This window comes from Morchella sextelata (genome assembly GCF_020137385.1).
Source record: "Morchella sextelata strain SCLS chromosome Unknown scls_19, whole genome shotgun sequence".
In the NCBI taxonomy this organism is placed as follows: domain Eukaryota; kingdom Fungi; phylum Ascomycota; class Pezizomycetes; order Pezizales; family Morchellaceae; genus Morchella; species Morchella sextelata.
Window position 1 is genome coordinate 877,546 of NW_025408634.1, and position 23,696 is coordinate 901,241.

The 23,696-nt window shown below is 51.9% G+C and overlaps 5 protein-coding genes across 5 annotated transcripts; 3 read left to right on the forward strand and 2 right to left on the reverse strand.

Annotated features, from left to right (window-relative positions):
* Positions 1-1,819: 1,819 nt before the first annotated feature.
* On the reverse strand, positions 1,820-3,834 carry H6S33_005124 (uncharacterized protein; the record flags this gene model as incomplete). Its single annotated transcript, XM_044836476.1, has 4 exons — positions 1,820-2,093; positions 2,156-3,246; positions 3,331-3,426; positions 3,505-3,834. 4 exons carry the CDS (start codon positions 3,832-3,834, stop codon positions 1,820-1,822), a joined length of 1,791 nt encoding a protein of 596 aa, XP_044690337.1.
* Positions 3,835-8,835: 5,001 nt separating this feature from the next.
* H6S33_005125 (uncharacterized protein) lies at positions 8,836-9,507 on the reverse strand (the record flags this gene model as incomplete). The annotated part of the gene is made up of 1 exon (XM_044836478.1): positions 8,836-9,507. The coding sequence occupies one exon, from the start codon at positions 9,505-9,507 to the stop codon at positions 8,836-8,838; it is 672 nt and encodes a 223-aa protein (XP_044690338.1).
* Positions 9,508-9,909: 402 nt separating this feature from the next.
* H6S33_005126 (uncharacterized protein) lies at positions 9,910-10,935 on the forward strand (the record flags this gene model as incomplete). The annotated part of the gene is made up of 4 exons (XM_044836479.1): positions 9,910-10,115; positions 10,244-10,262; positions 10,319-10,385; positions 10,475-10,935. 4 exons carry the CDS (start codon positions 9,910-9,912, stop codon positions 10,933-10,935), a joined length of 753 nt encoding a protein of 250 aa, XP_044690339.1.
* Positions 10,936-10,960: 25 nt separating this feature from the next.
* H6S33_005127 (uncharacterized protein) lies at positions 10,961-12,294 on the forward strand (the record flags this gene model as incomplete). The annotated part of the gene is made up of 3 exons (XM_044836480.1): positions 10,961-11,080; positions 11,163-11,220; positions 11,279-12,294. The coding sequence occupies 3 exons, from the start codon at positions 10,961-10,963 to the stop codon at positions 12,292-12,294; spliced, it is 1,194 nt and encodes a 397-aa protein (XP_044690340.1).
* A 7,142-nt stretch (positions 12,295-19,436) lies between these two features.
* H6S33_005128 (uncharacterized protein) lies at positions 19,437-23,480 on the forward strand (the record flags this gene model as incomplete). The annotated part of the gene is made up of 5 exons (XM_044836481.1): positions 19,437-21,941; positions 21,995-22,170; positions 22,225-22,831; positions 22,889-23,034; positions 23,093-23,480. 5 exons carry the CDS (start codon positions 19,437-19,439, stop codon positions 23,478-23,480), a joined length of 3,822 nt encoding a protein of 1,273 aa, XP_044690341.1.
* Positions 23,481-23,696: the final 216 nt, after the last annotated feature.

A 23,696-nucleotide genomic window follows, 5' to 3' on the forward strand; every position in this document is an offset into this window, starting at 1 on the left:
GGGAAATAGGGTACGCTGGTGTGTTAATGATTGTTCGCACACACCGGCACATGTAAATGGAGAATATTGTAGGGTGAGAGCATGGTAGATGAAGGTCGATAGAGCCGCGGGCTCTACACGCTACTCATGAGGTAACCCCCCTACTAAACTCACCACCCCATAAAATTACACCACCCATCTTCCCCCCCCCCCCTCCCAATCCTTCTTTCCCTACTTATACCACACAAGCAACAACCACCATCAACGGCTCTCAGCCTACCCCGCTACGTCTTGAAATTCCACCCCCCACTCGCAGTACATCATGTCACCGTCCCCACAACGTCTCCAAGGCGAGGATCAAGCCAGAAAAGCTGACGGTAAGCTTCTTATTCCCCCCCCTCCCTCGCGCCTTTCCACCACAACCACCACACACACATCTCACCCCCCTCCCTCCCTATCCAACGACCCCTAGGATATCATTACGCCCAGAAAGTCTCTAAACAATGCATCCAGACAATTCCTCCTTATAAGTGGACGGAGAACCACAAAAGCTCAGAGTCACTCGTCCTAGCCGCGACCAAGTTAACTCCAGAAAGCAATAACTATCACCGATCTCCTCTCAACTAAAGTAGGCGAGACTACAGCCACAACGGACCCAGAGGAAAGCCTCAACTAGTGATGGGACGCCCTCGGTAAATACCAAACCGAAACCACAATCGGACCTTACAGCTCGGGGAAGCATCATTTCTTCCCAGGATACCCCACGACTCCCTCACATGAAGAGAGAAAACCCCAAACCCATACCCTGCACAAAGAATATACCACAGAAAAACCCACTCCCCAAGCCCACCGAAGAAGCGGAAATAAACTTCTGCAGGTACCCTACACCAAAAAACATCCCCCATCAGCTTCCAAATCTCCACATACCAGAGAAACTATGCGCCAGTACGCCTACAAGAAACTACAGTCACTAGTTTTATCGCTCCTTGGTTCGAATTGTAGTTTAAGCTGGGAGCTTACTCAGCGAGTGATACCTCATGACCAGCACGCCGATTTTACAACATCCTATCTCTGCAAAGAAAAAACCCAGAAGTAAAGCTACTAGTATGATACCCAATACCCTTCTCCTCCAATCGTAAACAACTTACCGCCCCACCTAAACCACCGACCAACCACTCACATAGAATCTCACTGCATGTATCTTGGCATGACATCACAAGCCATCACTCGCACTAACACCCACCCCTGCCGCTCCGTATCGTCGCGTCGGAAACACCAGCATCCGCTCCGAACCGGCATCAACACCCAAGCTTACCAAGACCGCATACATAAATCTCTACTATATACTTGACCCTTCCCACTTGCACACTTCACGCTTCACACTTACACATCGAACTTTGCGATTTTTTTCTTTTCTTTCTTCATGCAGATGTCAATTCCCCACACACAATAACCTTACTTAACCCAACTAATAAACTATAGCTAGCTCATGCAATCATCAAGAGTAGAGAGTATATCACAACAAAATAGCGACGCAAAAAAGCGAGCACAAAAAAAAAGAACAGAGTAGAGTAGAGCACAAATCTATCTCCCCCCTTCCTCCTTCCCCTTCCCCTTCCCCATGCACATGTCTAAGACAGAAAAGAAAGAAGAAAAAAAGAAAAAGGCTAATGATCAAGCTCTATCGTTACACCCATTACATTACCGCCATTAAAAAAAGCCATAAAAGAGAAGAAGAAAAAAAGCTCATCATAAACGCCGGAAAAAAAAAAGCCCACACTTCTACCATACCAAGAAAAAAAAGAGAACGAACGAAAAAGAGAGGGGGGGGGGGGGGGGTCTAGGCACCCACTCCCATCTCAATCTTCTTTCCCTTAACACTGACCCACTCCATCCCTAGACTTCCCAAGAAGCCCAAGCACGCCATGGCCACACTGGGGTAGAAGCACTGTGTCAGTGCGTCGTTGTATGCCTGGAGGATCATTGGCAGCTGCTCTGCGGAGAACATGGTCTGCAGACTTGTTGCACCGGTCGACAACACGATGGCGGGGTTGAAGTCAGGCATGGATGCGGTGAGGCCTTCGATCAGCTTTGATGTGAAGACGTTTTGGCCACTGTTATGCTTGTTAGCCTTCGATCTATAGAAGAAGAGGAAAAGAGAAGTGGGGGAACTTACACAGAGATAAACAGCGCACCTCCCAGAGTCTGGAAGAAAATGACACATGAGGTACCAGTAGGAACATCTTCGAGCTTCAGAACAGTCTGAGCGGCAATCATAGGCTGCTGCATGACAAGACCGATTCCGGCTCCGCAGAGAACCTGGTATCCGATCCACATTGGCGAGGCGGTGTCAACCTCGAAGGTTGTGAGGAGTCCCGCACCGATAGCGCTCATAGCCGCACCGACAAGCATGAAGGGCGTGTAGTATCCAAACACGGTGGTTCCTACACCTGCCAAGATCGAGCAGACAGTGACTCCTAGAATCAATGGGAGATTGCGGATACCCGACTGGGTGGCAGTAACACCTTTGATAGCCTGGAACCAAATGGGAAGGTAGAAAACGAGAAGCATGAAGCAGGATCCAATAGAGAAAGAGACGATGCAACTGAACAAGATGGAGCGCTGCCTAATGATACGTGGGGGAATGGTGGCCTTCTCACCACGCCAGAACTGGACGCCGACAAAGCCGGCGAGGAGCACACCGGCGGTCACGAGCAAGCCAATGATCTTTGGGTTGGACCACTGGTACTTTGAGCCTCCCCATTGCAGCGCAAGAAGAAGACAGACAATCCCGGGCAGGATAACGGCGGTTCCGGCAAGATCTAGCTCCTTGAGCTTCTCCATACCGGTGAGCTTATCAGCCTTGACACGGGCTGGTGGGGTGAAGAAAATGATGATGGCAATGATCACGACGGCACCGATGGGAAGATTGATGTAGAAGCACCATCTCCACGTCAGGTGGTCTGTGAACGCACCACCCATGAGGGGACCAGCGACAGACGCAATTCCGAACATGGCACCGATGAGACCTGAGTACATCGGCCTCTTACGGAGTGGGACCGAGTGTGCGAGGATGATTAGGGCTCCGGAGAAGATACCGGCACATCCGAGACCGGCAATGGCACGACCAACGATGAGAGCTTCACTGGTAGGTGCAGCACCACAGATGAGAGAGCCGAGTTCGAAGATACCGATTGCCGCGAGGAAACACCATTTAAGACTGAAGTAGCTGTAAAGTTTTCCGTAGATTAATTGGAAGGAGCACATCTATCCCAATTAGTACATTTCTCCGGCCGTGGGGTCAAAAAGAATGTGGGGAACGTGGGGGAAAAAACGTGGGAATTAACTAACCGTCAACATGTACCCAGACCCATACCAGCCCACGTCGTCAAGTGCACCAAACTGGTCCGTAATTTTGGGAATGGCCGTTGCAATGATCGTTTGGTCCTGCATAAGAAACACCCGTCAGCACACCCGCCCCACGACATAAAAACTCAGACATGAGACAAGAATTCCCAAACGCACCAGGGCAACCAAAAACACAGCCAAACACAGTGCCAACGTGATCAAACCCAACGCCACTGGTCCCGGATATTTCTGTCCATCCTCCATGTATTCACCATCGTCCTTCTTTTTCTCCTCCTCTCCCTCCTTGGCCTGGTCTTCAACCTCAATGTCATCCATCTTCTCGCCGTCAGTGGGTGAGGCGGCCCGTGAATTGCTCAAGCTCTTCTCATTCAAGTTATCGAATGTGCTTGGAGCGAGCGTTGATGAGTCCGTCATTGTGAGGGACGAGTGGTTCTTCTTTAGATCTGCCTGGCTTGGTGGCTCGAGGCCTTCGGGCTGAACGGTCATTAGTGATGGGTTAGGCTGTGTAGTTTGTGCTGTTTGCTGATGCAGTGGGTGATAGTAGTAGTATAGTAATCGCAGTCTGAAGTCGACGGGTGACTACTGGTGATTGTAACGTATCTATATACGACCAGGGAAAGGCTACCAAGATGTAGCTAGCTATGCCTGATGTTGAAGAGTAATGCTGGTGATACGGAAAAGCACACGTTGGAGGGGGGGGCACGATGGTAGATATTTATCTGTCTCTTTTTCTCCTGCACTCCCTCCTCTCTCCCTCCTCCCTCCCCCGGCTATAGACAATTTTGTGTAATGAAGGCAATCAGCCACCCACACGCCATGCCCCTACTCTACTCTCAACCAGCAGCAGGATCACCCAGATCCCTGTGCATTTTCCAGTTTTTTCTACAAACTAGGAAACTCCAGATAGAGTATGCCAGGCACCCCCCCCCCCCTCTCTCACAAAGCCTCGATAAATGGAAGTCTAAGCGAAAGAAAAAAATCCGTCTCAGCCAAGGCCATGTCGGAGCTTCTTTCGCCCGCCAAATATGACAATTGCAGTTGCAGGTGCTTGTTTGGCTGCCACCCGCCAAGCACTCCCCCGGAAGAAAAATCTCCCGGTCTCCCATGCCTCCCACTCTTCTTAATTCTGCTTTCCCGCGCGTGCAAACTCTAAAATTTTAATTACTACCCCTGTTTGACGGATTTACCGAAGGAATTAAGCCTTGATGGTTGGATCTAGTTAGTTAGAGCAGAACCCGGAGTTCCGGCGTCGCCGATGGGAGTTTTGGATGTATTAGACCGTTGATGGATCTGAAGATCTGAACAAAGAAAGAAGCGCACACACGCACAACACGCGCGCACTACTAACCCGACAGGCAATTGTAGTGGTGGTGGGCTCTCTCACTGCACTCGCCCTTCCACCCGGTGGCCTGGTCCGTTACGTCGAGTAGGTAGGTTGGTTCGCCTCTCCGCTCTGTTCTACCTGAGCTGCCTCGACGGAATCTTGACTCACAAAATGCAGCACCTTGTGCATCGCCCTCCGTCTACAGTCTGAGATAAAAATTCCCAGAAACAGACAGAGGCCCAGTGTATGTCAATGCAATAGCAAGCACCCACATATAGGACGGTTGTAGTCATCGATGGAACGCGGGAAAAAGGAAAAAAAACCGTAGAATAGCAAAAGAACCCGATTTGACCCGCCACAGTACCGGCCGCCGGCGAGCCCACCCGGCGGACGAGCGAGACAGAGAAGACCAGACAGACTCTGCACAGAGCTAGATTCTGAGAGAGGGAGAGACATATCGAGGAGTCATTTGGAGACTTACTCACATGTAGGATACGACGCTTCGGGCTGCTGTTTAACCTCGAGCTGTTAGTTGTAGTCATCGTAATATCTATCTTTGTCTGCTAATTCTGACGTCTGTCTTGTTTTGCACTTTGCATCTTATCAGATCCCTCCCCCCAATCCATCCCTCACTCCTCCAATTTCCTCGACAGCCAACAGTCGCCCATCGGCCCGTATTCACCTCGTCCACTCAGCACTGGGCCCCCGCCAAGCCACAATAGCCGAACGAAACAAGCAAGAGAGATCTCTCGGCATGCTAGCTTTGACCACCCGACCTGCCTGGTACCAACCCCTTCCCTCTTCATTCCTTCTAGGTGCTCTAGGGCAAGGAGTTCCGCTGCCGGCCCCCAAATCCCAATCCTACCGTTAAATTGCTTGACCACCCCCAACCCACAAATTGCTGGAGTACGTACACCTCAGCAGCGGAGTTCAGGGTCGGTCCCTTTTTTTTTCATTTACGATACGGTACATAGGTACGGGACTCTATTGTACCATTCCAACCATTCATTCACTCACTCGCGCACTCTTGCTGTCAGCCGAGATTTATTAAACAGAGACAGATAAACAGAAAAGAGGGTAGGGGCGCGGCATGACGAAACTCCGGACCCAGACTATCGGGTTAGGTTAGGTGAGACACAGATATTGCACCCACTTGCGTACAATAGCAGCAGGCAGACCGTCTGTCGTACTCTTGAGTGACTAGCGCGCTAGCAGTTGGTTGGAACGAAGGTCCTAGCCTTAGCGAACAAACCACGAATTAAGCTTCTTCCTTGGCGCAATCTTAAGGCTTTAGAAGGTCTTGGCACTCTACTGCCTGCTGAGGTGAGGTTGAGGTTTTTTATTTCCGTTTTTGTTTTGCGAGTTCGAGTCTGCGACGGGATCTTGAATTAGAGGAGGCTTGAAAATTTCCGCACTTCTGTTCCGGTGCTGCGGGTTTCGGGTTTTGGGGGTTTGGGGGGAAAGTGACAGCCTCGAAAAAAAGTCGGCTCAGGTAGAGTAGGTACGTGACTCTTGATGGGGAGGTTCGTATCGCGCGGGTTCGATCGTTCGTATTGGCTTTGGGATTACGCAGGGCAGGTGGGCAGGGTAGGGATGTTGAGTCACTCCCTCGTGCACCGCCTGCTGGGTTCCGGGTTCGGGGTTGTGGCGGCCCTGGCGGCGCGGGGGTGTGTGGTTGGTGATTACATACATGTAGTAGGGTAAAGGTTAGTAGGATGAATGCAATTAGCTGGGTAAATATAATTATCAGGATGAATTATAACTACTAGCTAGTAAAAAAAATAATGAAATGATCGTCAATTATATTAGCAGGATAAAGTTAGAGTTACTCAGTGAGATCTATAGCGGAGAACGCGCGAGATTATCAGGAAATAAGCTTAATTATCAGGGAGAATGGCAATTCTCGGGGTATTACATGTAAGTGTGAGATCGAGATCTGGAGTGGAGTACAGGTCGGACATGTGCAATTACCAGGAAGAGTTATAACCGTCTCGGTGAGTAATAAGAGCGGAGAAGTGCACAAACTTAATTATCAGGAATAATGTACTCGCGCGTTGATTAAGTCCTGGGAAATTTTGTGAGGTCGTTGCTACCAAGAATTCTCAGGACTTAATTAATGGGCGAGTAATTATCAGGAAGAATGTCATTATCAGGATAATATTATAATAATTAATCATCGGGGAGTGGATCGAGGGAGTAGACGTAATTATCAGATCATCTGGATATGTAATTATAATGTTAATGATCACGCGAGGAGTAAAATTATCAGGATAAAGCTGTGTAATATTCGTCCTGCAGAGGGAGCGGAGAACACATAATTATCAGGATAAAGCTAGCTGTTCTTGTCAAATTAGACGTAATTATCAGATTCGTGGCCATATTTATCAGGAAGACCTCAACCACCAGGCCGAAGAACAACATGTAATTACCAGAAAGAACAACACACAATCACCAGAAAGAACACAACCACCCAACCTCCACCTAACCTACCCATCCACCTAACCTACCCATCCAACTGCAAGACCGGCCCAAACCCCCGGCCCATCTACACCCCATTCCTTCCTTCATCCCCCCATCCAAGGCCACGAAACCCACCCCCAAATCAACCGGCCCCGTGAACCTCCTTTCTGCTCCGCCCAGACTGGCAGGAACCAGGAGAAGCTCTCCCTGCTCTTTCAGTCCTCCTTCAGCGTGACACTGGTGTAGATCTCGTTCATGGTCTGGTCAAGCGTCGTCTGCAGAGATTTGACGGTTTTACGCCGGCAGGCCAACTCCCCCCCCCTCCCCTCACCACCACCAGACCAGGCCAGGCCAGGCCAGTTGAAGAACCCATTCATTCCATGTACGTATGTAATCACCGCCCACCCAGGGCCCCAACCCAACCAACCCAGAAAACCCCGCAGCCAGCAGCCCGAAAAGTGCAGCCCGAAAGGTGCAGTAGCAAATCCCCCCCCCCCCTCCCAATTAAAGTGCAACAAAATTAAAAACTGAGGGATTACTATTCCCGTATTCTAGCTTTACGTCACGCAGGCGGTGCGCACCCAATATGGCCACCTTCTAGAAGGGTGCAGTGCAGTGAGTCAAGGAGGTGGTTGCAATTGGCCGGGGCGAAAATGGGCCGGGTGGGAGTGCAAAAGTAGGGTAGGCCGGGTGAGAGTAAGTAAGCCGGGTGAGAGTTGGTGATTGACAAATGAGTGCGAGGGCTAGCTTCTATATAGAGTAGGGTACTATAGCTATCCCTTAAGATGTCGATATATGCTGACCCCCCCCCCCCCTTTTAATAACAGAGGAATTTAATTAGATTTTATATGAGAGATCTATTATTTGATAAGAGAGATAACGAGATCTGTCAGTAAAGCCACATGTACCCGGGGGTCCCTATAAGTGATGCAACGATCATATAATCCATATTTTTCAACAACGAAACTAGCCAGGATGCGAAGTGGATACATGATAATTTACAAGGTGGGGATCATAGGTTTGGCAAGAGATATTATGAATATAGCTGTTGCTTGTCCTTTTATCACCTTTGTTGGTCGGAAGTTGTCCCTTTTTGTAGGCAAAGTAACGACTTAAAACAAAATGCAGATTCTATCCTAGAGACCCCTGTGTCATGCGTGTGATCAGAATATCTATCTTATTCAGTCGTTGTTTTGTGTTGAGGTGTTGGGGGTCCGGGTGCCTTTTGGCGTTGTTATGTCAGATGTTGCATCACTTTTAGGGACCCCCCGGGTACACCAAATTTGCTTTTTTTCTTTTTTTTTGGTGGGTCAGCATTTTCGCCTGCTCATTGGCATGGATATGGCGGGCGGAGAAGAGAGTGGGTAGGCCGGGTGATAGTTTGTGATTGACAGGACTGGAGTGGGCCGGATTAGGTAGGGCGTTGTGGCCGGGGTGGGTGAGAGAGTCAAGTAGACTGGGTGAGAATAGAGACAGAGAGTGCACCGGGTGATAGTTTGTGATTGACAGGAAAGTGGTGGATTAGGTACATGTAGGGCAGGGTAGGGGGGGGATGTCTAGGCTACATGATGTAGGCTACTCTATGATACAGTATCATTGACAGGCAGGCAGGTAGGTACATGTATGACGGGCAGGCGGGTATCAATGATCACGGCACGCCAACCACCTCCAGCCCACCGTCAATGACCAACCCCCATTACCACCTACACCCCCTCCGCCTCCGCCTCCACCCCCGTCCCCGTCCCCGTCCCCGCCCCCCTCCCCGTCTCCAGCCCCACCCCCTCCAACCTCAGCCCCACCACGCCGCCCACAAGCCCCACCCACACCCTAACATACCACTCCTCCGCGCCCATCCCCACGCCGTCCCCCCAGAGCCCCCGCAGCTCCCCCATGGCCTCCGCCGTGCTGCACGGATGCACGAACCACCACACCTCGCCGTCGGCGGGGTTGTCGGCCTGCGAGACGGCGCCGAGCACGCCGACGCGGCGCAGCGCCTCGGCGGACGACGTGGGCACGATGCGCTCGTAGATGGCGGCGAGGGAGAGCGGGTGCGGTGTGTGCGGTTGGAAGTAGAGGACGGGGACGTTGTAGGTGGGCGAGTGTTGGAGTTGGTAGGTTATTGTGGGGCCGGGGGCGGGGGCGGGGGGCGGCGGGAGGGATTCGGGGTCGGGGGGCTCGGGGGTGGTGGGGGTGGTGGGGGTGGATGGAGTGGAGGTGTCGGGGGTGGAGGAGTTGGTGGGGAGTGGGCGGTGGAAGGTTAGGGTGGTGGGGTGGTGGGTGAGCGTGCAGGTGGCGGGCGGCAGGGAGGCGTGGAGGGCGGTGCAGGCGGCGGTGAACTCGGTGGAGGTGAGGTGCGGGAAGGCGGAGAGGTTCATGGTGGTTAGTTAATTGCGGAGGTTGTATGTGGGTTATGAGTACATGTAGTTGGAGGTGAGAGTAGAGGCTCGTCTGTAGTGGGGATTAGGCTTCAATGTCTTGGCACGGCCAGTGACGGCATCAATCCGAGTCCTATAGACTACATGTATATATTTCTGTTATTGCTCTGCCAGGTAGCACCGGTCCTCATATTAGCAGCAGCTATATACGACAATCTCGCTTCTTCCCAGGCACGGCCCCCGGTGAATGCCACAAACAGCGCTGTTATGCATCATGTATGCACTAGTCTACTCTAGGAGCACTGCTGCCACATCCCTGTCCTCCCGTCAGCACCCAACGCGTCTTCCCCGCCAAGTTCGCACTTGACGCGTCAACCACAGCACACGGATTAACCGTTAGCTATGCCCGGCAACACGAAAAGACCGCCCTGGGAGCGTGGAAGTGGAAGTGGAAGTGGAAGTGGACGTGGAAGTGGAAGTGGAAGTGGAAGTGGAAGTAGAGCTGGAGGGGACAAGCCGAAGAAGAGAATCTCAAAGTTCACGTACCGCCAGCTCGCGCAGCTGGCAAAGTACTCGGTCGACACGCCGCTGCGTGTCATTGCGCACATGTGAGTGTTGATTCCCTCTGCGCTGCTGCTGTGCTTCATGTCATGTCCGGTCATATTGCCGTATTGTCATATTGTGTGCTTCTCTGTGAGTCTTAATCATGGCTTGTTAACACCCAGCCGCCGCACAGAGACCTCGACGCCTTCTACGTAAGCCCTCCCTCCCTCCCCGCCCGGATCGAACCCCCTACTCACCGCCCAGCTAGGCCCAAGTCGAGACCAAGCGCCTCTCCCTCCCCGCCGACGAGCCCCTCGCCGTCCAACAATGGCAAAGTACCGCCCCTCCCCCCTCCCCCCTCCCCCCTCCCCCCGCCCCCGCTCCCACACACACCTTCTAACCCCCCCCGCCCCCCGCCCCCCAGACCTCATAGCCGTCAACTACGCCGCGCGCGCCCACTCCGTCACGCGCCACGAGACCGCCACCGACGCACTCAAGCGCTGCCCGCAGCTGCGCCTCGTGCACGTGGCCACCTGGCGCGCGGGCGACATGCACTGGGCCTACCACGACACGCCCAGCATCGCCACGCACAAAGCCTGCCTGGACCCGTACCGAGCCGAGAGCAAGAAGATCCTGGCGCTGTTCCGCAGCGCGTGCCCGCGCGTCGAGAAGGCGAGCATCGACGAGTCGTTCCTGGACCTGTCGGCGATGGTGCATGGCGAGCTTGTGCGGCGGTGGCCGGCGCTGGCGCGGGCGGCGGAGGCGGAGGCGTGGGAGAGGCTGCCGCTGCCCGGGGGGGAGGTGGAGGTGGGGTGGGCGGGGTCGTGTGTGTTGGAGAAGGAGAAGGAGGAGGAGGGGGGGGGGGGAGGGGGTGGATTGGGATGATGTGGTGATGGGGGTGGCGGCGGAGATGGTGGCGCGGGTGAGGGAGAGGGTTCGGGTGGAGATTGGGTATACGTGCTCGGCGGGGATTGCGGGGAATAAGATGTTGGCCAAGTTGGGGAGCGGGTATAAAAAGCCAAACTCGCAGGTTGTTATCCTCCCCCTCCACCCCCCGGGGCCGTCATTGTTATAACCGTGGAGCCAATAACTAATTATATATACTCATATAGACCGTAGTCCGCCCCGGCGCAGCCCAAAAGTTCCTCAACACCCTCGAGTTCACAAAAAGTACCCCTCCCTCCCCCCTCTTCTCCCCCCCTCATGACCACCGCTAACACCCCACCAGTCCGCAACCTCGGCGGCAAACTCGGCACGCACATCTCCACCGCCTTCCACACCTCCTCCCTCTCCGCCCTCTCCGCCCTGCCACTCAGCGCCCTCGCCGCAAAGCTCCCACCCGACGACGCAACCTGGCTCCACAACACCCTGCGCGGCATCGACCGCTCCGACGTCAACCCGCGCACCGCGCTCAAGTCCATGCTCTCCGCAAAGTCGTTCCGCCCGCCCCTCGCGAGCGCAGAGCAGGCGCGTCTGTGGCTGCGCGTGTTTGTGGCCGACATTCATGCACGCCTTGTGGACGAGGAGGGGCGGCGCCCGACGGTCATGACGGTGATGCACCGTGGAGTGGGGGTGGTGGGGAAGACGCGGCAGGGGGCGGTGCCGGCGAGGGAGGTGGGCGCGGAGGGGCTGCTGGGCGTGGCGGAGGGGTTGTGGAGGGGGGTGGTGGCGGAGGGGGGGGCGTTGCCGTGTGCGGGGTTGAGTGTGCAGGTGGGGGGGTTCGAGGAGCGGGAGGGGGGGAATAGAGGTATTGCGGGGTTTTTGGTGAAGAGGGTGGCGGAGGCGGTGGGGGGGGAGAGGGGGGCGAAGAGGAGGAGGGGGGAGGAGGAGGTGGAAGGGGAGGGGGGGCTTGAAGAGGAAGCTTTGGCGGTGCCGCAGCTATCGCCCCCGCCCGCTCCCCGCGTAGGACCCGGATCCTCAAGTAATGACCAGGCACCACCCGCACTCCCGCCTCCTACCGCACCCCCGCCACCGTCACCGCCGGAAGAGACCTACACCTACACCTGCCCGCACTGCACCACCCCCACCCCCATCCCCCTGCAGGAGCAGGCCGAGCACGAGGACTGGCACTTTGCAAAGGCCCTCGCCGCGCAGGACAAGGCTTCCCGCGCCTCACTACCACCGCCTCCTCCTCCTCCGCCGCCGCCGCCGCCGAGCAAGAAGGGCCCGAAGAAGAAGAAAGGAGGCGGCGGCGGCGGCGGCCTCGAGAAGGGGCAGAGGAGACTGGCGTTTGGAAAGAGTTAAAATTTAGTGGGTGGGTGGTAATGATTGTGGTGACGGGTTTTGGTTTTTTGGTGGGGGCGAGTGATGGGCTGTGATTGGTGGATGGTTTTTTTTTTCTTTTTTTTTTTTTTTGTTCTTTTTTGTTTGGTTTTGTTTTGGTTTTGCGTGGGTGGATGGATGGATGGATACAGGGAATCCCGTATAGATAGCTCTGGTCCGTAGTATTGTATAGTAGGAGAATGGGCCTGCTAGCTTACGCAATAATGCCCTACGGGGCCCCCCCGGGGGGGGGGGGGCAGAATGAAGATCAATCTACTACATGTAGCTCTGCGCCGTACGTATGAATAAAAGCGCACCCACCACCACCACCACCACCACCACTACCACCAGGCGCTGAGCAACGTTCGTTATGCGTGCGTACGTACATAAACACATGTAGTTTTTGTAAGCAAGCTACACAGGTAGGGTGTGTGCGAGATCACTGAGGTAAAACAAAAGAGAAAAAAAACAATTGTTTGTGCAGGATCTAAGCGGGATTCGAACCCGGTATCCGCTGTCGCCATAAGTTTCCTAAACCGGAGGCATAGACCACTACACAAACAGAACTTGTTGGAGGTCTGCATGCTGGGGAAGATGGTAAACGACACACGTATACGTAGTCTCATATACACCCATAGGAAAAAAGTGACGAAACAACGAGTGGCCACAAACGTGGTTAAACATCAACCATGCCTTTTGAAGGGAGGCCGTACAAGGCGTCAAATATACTTCAGGGTCAGTACCATATACTCTCTTTCTCATTTTATAGTTCAAGTACTTCTCGTTATTGGGGCTGGTGTTAAATGCAGGCATTGCTTCCTCACTTTCTTCCCGTGGGTGTACATGTGCGTAGACAGAACAGACATATGTAGGTTGGCATTCACACGTCGGCCCCTCCCCCCCCCCCCGAATCCCCGGCGCCCACTACACAGGTGTACGGGATGGATATATCAGAGAGCTTCCCTATTTCAACAATAATAGAACTGAGGTAAAAGAAAGAAAAGAGAAAAAAAACAATTGTTTGTGCAGGATCTAAGCGGGATTCGAACCCGGTATCCGCTGTCGTCATAAGTTTCCTAAACCGGAGGCATAGACCACTACACAAACAGAACTTGTTGGAGGACCGCATGCTGGGGAAGATGGTAAACGACACACGTATACGTAGTCTTGTACCCCATCCCGTACCGTACTGCTAGCGTCCCAACAAGCCATCTATCGGTCTTCCTTTCTGGCGTATATACATATACACCCATAGGAAAAAAGTGACGAAACAACGAGTGGCCACAAACGTGGTTAAACATCAACCATGCCTTTTGAAGGGAGGCCGTACAAGGCGTCAAATATACTTCAGGGTCAGTACCATATTCTCTCTTTCTCATTTTATAGTTCAAGTACTTCTCGTCATTGGGGCTGGTGTTAAATGCAGGCGTTGCTTCCTCACTTTTTTCCCGTGGGTGTACATGTGCGTAGACAGAACAGACATATGTAGGTTGGCATTCACACATCGGCCCCTCCCCCCCCCCTCCACGAATCCCCAGCGCCCATTACACAGGTATACGGGATGAATATATCAGAGAGCTTCCCTATTTCAACAATAATAGAACTGAGGTAAAAGAAAGAAAAGAAAAAAAAAAACAATTGTTTGTGCAGGATCTAAGCGGGATTCGAACCCGGTATCCGCTGTCGTCATAAGTTTCCTAAACCGGAGGCATAGACCACTACACAAACAGAACTTGTTGGAGGAACTGCGTGCTAGGGAAGATCGTAAACGTACGCACACGTATACGTACGTAGTCTCGTACTAGTCTCGTACCCATCCCCTACAGTACCAGAAAACGGGATGTATCTCATACCATAGCACTGCCGCATTTGGTTGGATGCCGCATTCTTATAGTATTCTTATAAGCAACAGCATTGGCGGGGTATTTCGGGTGGCAGGCATGTACTTCGGGATAAGCAGCAGCATTGTGGGGTACTCCGGGTGGCAGGCTGGTATTGATATGGTATTCCTTTGATTTTTAGAAGTACATGCAAAATTTGGATGTACACCTAGAAAAACATTCCCAGTGTTTAATGTATCATGAAGCATCACGGAATTTATCATCACCACAATTTATTTCATCAATAGTTCAGTCAATTCTAATTTCTTATCATCGGGTGAAAGATTTAGGGAATACTTTTTAAAAATAATTTTCTCTTTCTTGGATCTGGACCTATCATAGTTCTGTCAGTGGTTCGTGTAATAGCTGGTGATAATCAGATCATAATCATTATGGTGGTGATTAAATATGTGTGGTGCTGGTGATGCTCGAATACATGTACCTACATGGTGTTGAACTGCTACCTTTCTGGTGGGGGTGGACTAGTACTAGTAGGTGGCGGGCGGGACGCGGGCACAACATTAGTATGGCGGGCAGTTAACCAAATACCCTGACCCCAATGAACAATGCTGCATTGAAAACTATGCTGAATTATCTCCGTATTGCTAGCAATGCGGCATTGTAACACAGACTGCGGTAGCACTACGGTATCGAATACACCCCAATTTCTGGTACTGTACTTAGCAGCAAGCTGCTCACCAGCCTAGTCTCGTCTCGATCTGTACCGTACTTGCACCAAGCTACAAGTAGCTGCCCACCAGTCCCAACAAGCTGTCTGTCGGTCTTCCTTTCTGGCGTATATAAAATGAAGTATCTGTTGGCGGGGGGCGTACATACATGTACCCGGGGGTGCCGGAAAGTGATGCAACGATCAAATAGTCCATATTTCTCAACAACCAAACCAGCTAACAGAATGTGGAGCGAATCTATGATAATTTAGAAGCTGGAGATCATAGCTCTGGTAAGAGGTAATATGAATAGCTATTACTTCTCCTTTTATTACTGTCTCTTGTCACGAGTTGTCCTTTTGCAGGCTAATAACCCCAAATCAATGACCTGAAAAGAATGCAGGCTCTATTCTAGACTCATGTATCATGCGTATGACTAAAATATCCAACCTGTTCAAGCATTGTGTTGAAATTCTGAGTGCTTTCGGCGTTACTAAGTCAAACGTTGCATCACTTTCCGGCACCCCCGGGTACATAGACAGAACAGACATAGGTTGGCATTCGCGGCGCATTTTTTTCCTTTTATGAATCCCCGGCGCCCACTACACAGGTGTGCGGGATTGATATATCAGAGAACTTCCCCATTTCAACGATACATAGAACTGAGGTAAAAGAGAAAGAAAAGAAAAAAAACAATTGTTTGTGTAGGATCTAAGCGGGATTCGAACCCGGTATCCGCTGTCGTCATAAGTTTCCTAAACCGGAGGCATAGACCACTACACAAACAGAACTTGTTGGAGGACTGCATGCTGGGGAAGATGGTAAACGACACAGGTATACGTAGTCTCGTACCCCATCCCGTACCATACTTGCAGCAAGCTAGCTGCCCACCAGTCCCAACAAGCCGTCCGTCCATATACCCCACTACCTAGGCTCGCCCCCCCCAATCTGTCTGCTTCCATGCTTCCAGCGGACGGGTCCGGTGCTATATATTTCCAACTTGGGTGAATCTTTTTGTATGGGGTATCGACGTCGGGGGTGGCTGTCGGGGCTCAAATCGGCCTTCTACATCACATTGTCGACCTCTATATCACAAGTCGGGCTCCTACATCCACAATTCACAGCCCCGATATCACATTCCAGCGGCCGACAAGAGTGTCGCGGTTGGGGGGGGCCCTTTCCCGACGTTTGTCGCAAAGATAATGTTCCTGACCATAATGGGTAAGTAGCTTGCTGCTAAGTATGGGATGGGGTACGAGACTAAGACTGAGGTATTCGTGGTAGCGGACAATCGAGCCCGGCCATAGGTACGCCATCGATTATATGCGTTGCTACAGCTTAGAATATATACAGTCCGGCAGGCCGTGAAAGCCTGCAGAAGCCGGCCACTGATGGGCACCGATCGAACATAGTTACTCAGCTGCATGCATTAGAGGCAGATCGACCGCGGATCTTGATCTTTTAAAGACGGTCATCCCGACGGTATAAGGCAGTCCACCTCTAGAGCTAGAGGATCCGAAACTAATTGGATTTGCTAACCCTAGCAGTGATACTAGAGAGAGGCACCATATATAACTATAGGCTGCATGGCCCGTCTTTAAACTGGTGCCAGACTACCCGCCGTCGAGACTTGGTCATGAACAATCACTCGAACCGCTGCCCCCCAGGCCAGGCCAGTTACAACCATAACTCCTCTCTACAAGCTAAATGGCTCCGCACACACCACACCCCCCGGCTGGGTCTGCTTTCGTCGCTAAATCAATCCATCGATAGACGCGGCGTGGGGGGGGGGGGGGGGGGCCTGTGAGGGTTGCCGCACCCCCGGGACTTGACGGGGTAACTCATTACGCGACTAGGTGGTGAGCGGCTATATATCCGGACGGGAACAATGATGATTTGTTGATGGCTTGAACTACCCACCTTATGGTTGAGCGGATGAGGATGGCTTTTCGCTACACACTAGTTAAGCTCGAAGCTATAAACCCCACCCCCGCGGTATTGGGGGTTCAGATACCGACAACCTAGACGCGGATACCAGCAGCCCGAGTCTTGATGTACTATCTAGCCGCGGCAATATCATACTAATATGGTCAGACATGCTGGATGCACGTTGCCTCCGGTCTTACTGAGCAATTAACGGGGGGCCAGCTGGAAGCTTACAGTTGGGATGCAGGCGGTGACGGAGATTGGGCGGTCTATGTACGGACAGTCATCTAAGGGCGTATTGGGATAGCCCAGTAGGCACCCGCTGGTTAACTGGGCTTTTGGTGTGTTGCTCCGTGGATTCCTGGGGCGAACTGCTTTCATCAAGTAAATTATCTGGTTGGTTTAGTTTGGTGTGTCACGTGATCAATTGACCGAGTGATGGTCTGTGATTCAGCCGAGTGAAATTAGGCGCGCAAGGCAAATACGAATAGCGCAGGAAAGGGCCTGGACATTTAGAGCTAACTAAGCGCGGTAAAGGGAGAGATGGTAAAGAGGGAGATTTACATATAGCCCGTAAATACAAATTCTCTTCACTGCCAGAGCTGTTTACTCTGGCGCGGCAATTGGCGCGTAGATATCTCTAAATTATTCCAGTATGTGTTGTAGGAAAAAACCAATACATTTATCGGCGATATCAGAAATCAAGCAGAGAGTCATCTAAAAAAAAAAAATGCAAAGACCCATGAGGTCACCGAATAGACCCTCGGCACTACGCGGGTTACTCATCGTTGCATGTTCAGCCCTGGATATATAAGGAGGTCTTCTCGGACCTATAATTCTTCCGGGTTGCAGGTAAGGAATAAAAGGTATCTTTGCGGTATTGAAATATCCTTTCGGTATTTATGTCTTGTCAAGGTACCCCTCTGGTATCTCAGCCATCTTTTCTTGAGTCAAAAATCAAACCTTCGGATCCAAGCGCAGATATTATTGCTCAGCAGCACTCTCATTATAGTCACGATAAGTGCTGCTAATTCGAAAAGATCCGTTGGTAGATCCCGCAACCCGTAGCTCCAGGTGGTAATATGGTGATACGTGTCGGGTGTTGGCGTCAAGCCTTATTTAGCAGCCTGAGTCTACAAATTATACTCCAAACCAGTATCTAGTAAGTGTTTAGATGTTTAGCGCTTCGAGGGCAAGGTATTTAGCACTGGGCTGCTTCCGCAAGGCGCCCTGCTACTCCGTGTTGAGTTGTCAGCTACAAATTCGTAGCGGGCTATGAAAATACTATATGAATTCATGAAGTGCACCGTCGTGCCACCTCTATTGAAGCTGTAGATGACAAATTGTTATATTTGGTTGGACCTTAAGATCTCTTTATTCTTTCCGGCCACTTTCCCTTCCGAAAAAAGCACTGCGCTTGTTTATTTGTGTGAGGTGGTAGTGTATTTCTGACATAGCGAGGCTCGTAACGTACTGCCCTTTGTTTCCCTGGAGGTGGGCAAATCAGGGATCAGTGAGGAGAATCGACGCGGATGTCGATTTGAGAGTTAGTTTTGAAGGTTGTAGAGAAGCCTTGCAACACTAGTTTTGACCACAGTTGTGTTTGCAGAGACGGTTGGCGGGCGGAGTGATATCATAAGCATACTGATGATGTTAGCTAGCCTTTAAACGTTAAGGTTAGGTTGCTGTCTAAAAGACCCGTGGGGAAGTCAACGCTAGCTAGCTAGCTAGAACTTCTCTCACACTCATAAATCATCGGATCGTTCTCTGCTTCCCCACCAATTTCTTCCTTCCCGTGTCTTGTTTCATCTTTCCACCTGATACTCTCTTTACCTGGGATACCGTCCTCGAGGAAGCACGCAGACGACCAATGGGACTCGAGATCAGCTATTATATAGCCTACCCAATATATACTGCGATATTTGAACACCAGCGCGTGGCAAGAGAAGGAAGATATCACCACCAATCCGCGACAGCATCATGGCGCCACTGTCTCGAATTGAGACATTGCGCCAAGAATCCCCCCACCAACAATAATACAGTAGGGCGCTACCAAATGAAGGCGCCTATAGAAATGCCTCATTAGTGATGGAAGAGAAGGGAAGAGAAGGGAAAAAACTTCAGTGTCAGGATAAAGATGGCGATTCCGTGTAGGTACGCGGTACGCGCAAGCTCATGCTGCGGGTGGAAAGGAGGATTTGTCGTGGATTTTGGGTTATTACTCTTTGCAGTATCCATGGTTGTGGGTGAGGCGAACATGTGCGAGTGAGGTTCAGCAGCGCAGGCATACATAATTTCCCCTCACCTGTGGCAGTGCAGCAGGTCCACGTTCTGCTCTGTTCTACTCGGATTGTCGTCATCTTTTTTCGCAAGGTTGTCGGTATTTCTTTCTTTTCATTTGACTCCATCTGATCCCCTTTTTTTTTCTGATAGATAGCACCCAGACAACACTTTTCCTATTCACCTCACCCCTCACCCCCCCCTCCACCTCGACTACCTACCCGGCCTCTCGCGATTACAACGCTCATCTAACATCCTTTGCTCTAGATATCGGAACTCTTGCTCCCTTACATAGTTGATTCCTTATAATTCAGACATCTCCCGATCCATCTATAGATCTACCCATCCAATCACTCGTTCGATCGTCGTCATGTCTGGTGGGCGCCCGAGACGAGGCACAACCAGCAATGCCGCTCCGCCATCCAACGATGAACTCTTTCTAGATTCCCCCACGACGGTGCCACCACTGCGGATCAACAGGCGCGAATCTCCCGCACAAAACAACAACCCATTCCCGAACCCACCAGGTGCACAGCGCCGTAACTTCACGGGAGGACCCCCGTCCCCGGCACTACCGTATCCCGATAGGCCGGCAGCGGAGCGGGCTCAACAACAACATACATACGATCATGACCAGAATAGTAGCGGACTGCCGTATCCCGATCGATCCGGGACCCCGGGTTCATCGTCGGGCTCCCAACCAAGTAGACATGTCTCCGTTGTGCACAGCGATTCGTACCCGACACCCCCGCCGTTCCGGAACCGCGAAGGACGGAGGCCGCAGCATGCCGTACGACAGGGCTCGGGAAGGACAGAGTCTCCGCCTCCGGCTCCTCCTCTCAAAGATGATCCTCCAGAGAGCCCAGAGTTGATTATGAACCCGTTCCCACAGTTTCATCAGCAATACTGGCCACCCCCCAGTCGGATGACGTCGACATCCACTACAGCAGCAAGACGGGGGTCCCCACCACCTCCGGAAACTCCAGCGACTGCGGCGGCCGAGAACCCGCCTCATCAGTTTGGTGGGGCGGCATCGGGGGTGCGACGAGGCTCTGCCCAGGTCGGGGGCAGATCGCAGCCTCAAAGTCGTACGCAAACTCCGCATAATCACAGTGCTGCCCACGCACATGCTATACCGCCTGCGCAACCCCAGCAGGCACCCGTGGAGGCTCCCCCGAGACCATGGACACCTACCGAGGAACCGGGAAGCCATCCGTACGGTGCGTCGGTTATATGGCAAGGCACCGGAGGACAGGAACAAGGCGCGCCCCAACAGCAAGAACGATCCAATGGGGAACCAGAACGTCGTGATAACACCCCATCTGTGAACAGCACGGCGCAACAAGCATTGGAGAGCGAGTTCCAGCGCATGAATATGAACGCTAGCCCTCCACCATCGTACGCAAGCTTGAGCCATGCTGCGCCAGCGGCAACAACCGCACAAGGCTATCCTAACGAGAAGCATACAGTTGTGGTTGGTGCTGCAGCGCCGAACAATCATACGAATCACCCAGCTTTTCATAATGATCCTCCTCCTCAACAACAACAACAACAACAACAACAACAACAGCAGCAGCAGCCGCAGCCGCTTCGACAACTTACTCCGGCCCAGCGGGAGCTACAGCAACAGCACCAACAGCAGCAGCAGCAGCAACTTGCTCAAGAACAACAAGCCCAGGCTCAAGCTCGGGCCGAGGTCGAAGCTCAGGCGCAAGCCCAGGCACAAGCACAAGCTCAGGCTGCTCAAGCACAAGCACAAGCGCAAGCTCAAGCTCAGGCCCAGGCCCAAGCTGCTCAAGCCCAAGCCCAGGCCCAAGCTGCTCAAGCCCAAGCCCAGGCCCAGGCCGAAGCTCAGGCTCAGGCTCAAGCTCAAGCCCAAGCTCAAGCCCAACAGCAACAGCAACAGCATTATGCTCAGCAGCAACAATCACCTCATCCTCAAGATACCACTCAATACCAGCAACAATATGTCCAGCAAGAGCAATACATGAATACCCCACCACCAGGCTCCGGCCCTTCTGCGCCTCCTCCACTCCCTGAAGGGTGGATGGCCCATTTAGATCAAAGTTCCGGATCATACTACTACATCCACATTCCAACATCTCGAACCCAATGGGAATTCCCAGCTCCGGAACCAACTTCAGCCTCTCCACAGTTAGCAACCTCTAGCTACGCAAGTATTCCGCCTCTCGGCTCCCCAGGGTTCGGTCAACAGCCAATGACTTTCCCGGACCCTATGACTACATACAACTCAGACCCCGGAATGATGGGGATGAGCCCATCACCGTTGATGCATACCAACAGTTTTGGCATGCATCCCCCACTCCCGCTTGCTGGTGTAGTCCTCTTTAACCCTGCGCCAAGCAACCAGGAGTACTTCGGTCCCTACCTCAGGTACACTAATATGGATATTGAACGTGGCATCTGGCTTGGCTCAATTATGATTGTCACCTCTTCTCCACAACCCCCAACAATCCATCTTCATCGTAGCGTAGATCTCTCCCCTAACCCTAGACAATTAAAGGCGAACCCAATTTTCACCCACCGAGCGTGGACCTTTTACCGCTATGATATCGATATCCAGATGTCAGATATCGGAGAGAAGTGGACATATGCGGTCACATCGTTATTGGGGATCTTGAGATACGAATTCCTTGTAGCTGCAAGAATGGACAGGAACTGGAGATTCATTGCGCACAGTTGCAATGGTTTCTCGTTGAGTGTGAAGGAGGAGGAGAGACAGCGATTAGGTGGTACAGGGTATATGTGGAAGGATGTTTTGCAGAAGCATATGGAGATTGGGTTCCATGCGCAATTGGGCGGAGGAGATCAGATTTATGCGGATAGGTTGTGGAGAGAAGTTCCATTATTGAAGGTTTGAGCCTTTCCTTTTCGATCTATGATTTGCAAGTTTTGACTTGGATCTAGGAATGGTTGGCGATCAAAGGAAAGGAAAATAGGAAGGCGGCGCCATGGACAGCTACTCACGAGGAGGAGGTCCAGCATGCGTACTTTCATTACTACTCTTCACATTTTGATCAGCCGCATTTGAAAGAAGCGTGGGCCCAGATCCCACATCTCTTGCAAATTGATGATCATGATATGTAAGCGCATTGACTTACACTCTTCTCTTGGGTGTGATACTGATTGGGGGATAGTTTTGATGGCTTTGGGTCCTACCCTGAATACATGCAGTTCTCGCACATGTTCAAAAATATCGGTCGTATCGCCGTTCATTGGTACTTGCTCTTCCAACACCACACAACCCTTGACATGCTCCACGGAGCGCCCAACGAACGGGATCTCTTCACCGTAACCGGCACTGGTTGGCATTTTATCAAATACCTCGGCCCCGCGATTGCGGTAGTTGGAATCGACACCCGTTCAGAGCGGAATCCACAGCAGGTCATGGCAGGACCAACGTACCAGGGGCTATTCCCGAAGATTGCGACGCTGCCGCCTAGTGTGCAACACTGTATTTTGATGCTGGCTGTGCCTATTATCTATCCACGGATGGAAACGGCAGAGCATGTGGTGCAGACAGTAGCAACGGGGAAAAAGGCAATCACTGGCACGTACAATCTGCTAGGAAAGGTTGTGGGGTCGGCGGCGGGAGTCGTTGGCGCGAAGGAGGTGGTTGGGAGTGGTTTCCAGGGGGTCAAGAAGGCTTTTGGAAAGAGCGGGTTGATGAGTGGTGTGGTTAGTATATTTGGTGAAGTGGACTTGTTGGATGATTTGAGGGATCATTGGACCCATGAATCGAAGGTATGTTTGAGAATTCGAAGGAATGATTTTTTGGTTTTTTTTCTAATTTCTATCTAGGACCTTGAGCGAACATACCTTATCAGAATTCTTCAAGGAATTGCAAAACAACGGAGTCTCCGCATGACTTTCCTCAGTGGAGACGTCCACTGTTGTGGAGCGGGTCTAGTACACGACCCTACAAAGCCTGGCGACCATAAAACAATGTAAGTCCCTACTCCCCTTTACTAATGTTTATTCCCTAATAACCTTTTCTCCTCAAAGGTATCAAATCATCTCCTCCGCAATTGTCAACGTCCCGCCTCCAAACATGGTTATCAAAATGTTACACAACAACAAGCAGCTCTTCATCCCACAAAACGGCATGCGATCTACAGGCGCCCCCAGCGACACAAAAGAAGACATGCTCGAGCTATTCCAAACCGATGTCGGCGGCCAATACCGCGAACTAAAACGCCTCATGGGCCGAAGAAACTACTCAATCTTCTGCGGATACGATCCGCTAAATCCACACGGACTGCCAGTCGCCACCGATTCAAAGCCAAGCGCGCTGAGTATCGCGGTAGACTTCATCGTCCAGGGCGAGGGAAACTACTCGGGGACTGTCAAGTACGGGCCGGTGGTTATTCCGAGAGTGGAGCCTGGGTATTAGTTGGCTGGGAGGTGCTTTCCCGTTATTTATTAATTTCTCTGCTTTTATGATTGATGGGTTCCATTGCATTGGTATGGCGTGGGGGGTGTGGCATGGGTGATGAGATGAATACACTTTTCCTTTCTTTTTTCTTTTTTTTGGTGGGGTTAAAGAACTTTTCTTTTCACTATCTTTTTTTATTTTTATTCTTATATTGGCTGCGTGCAGAGGGAGCTT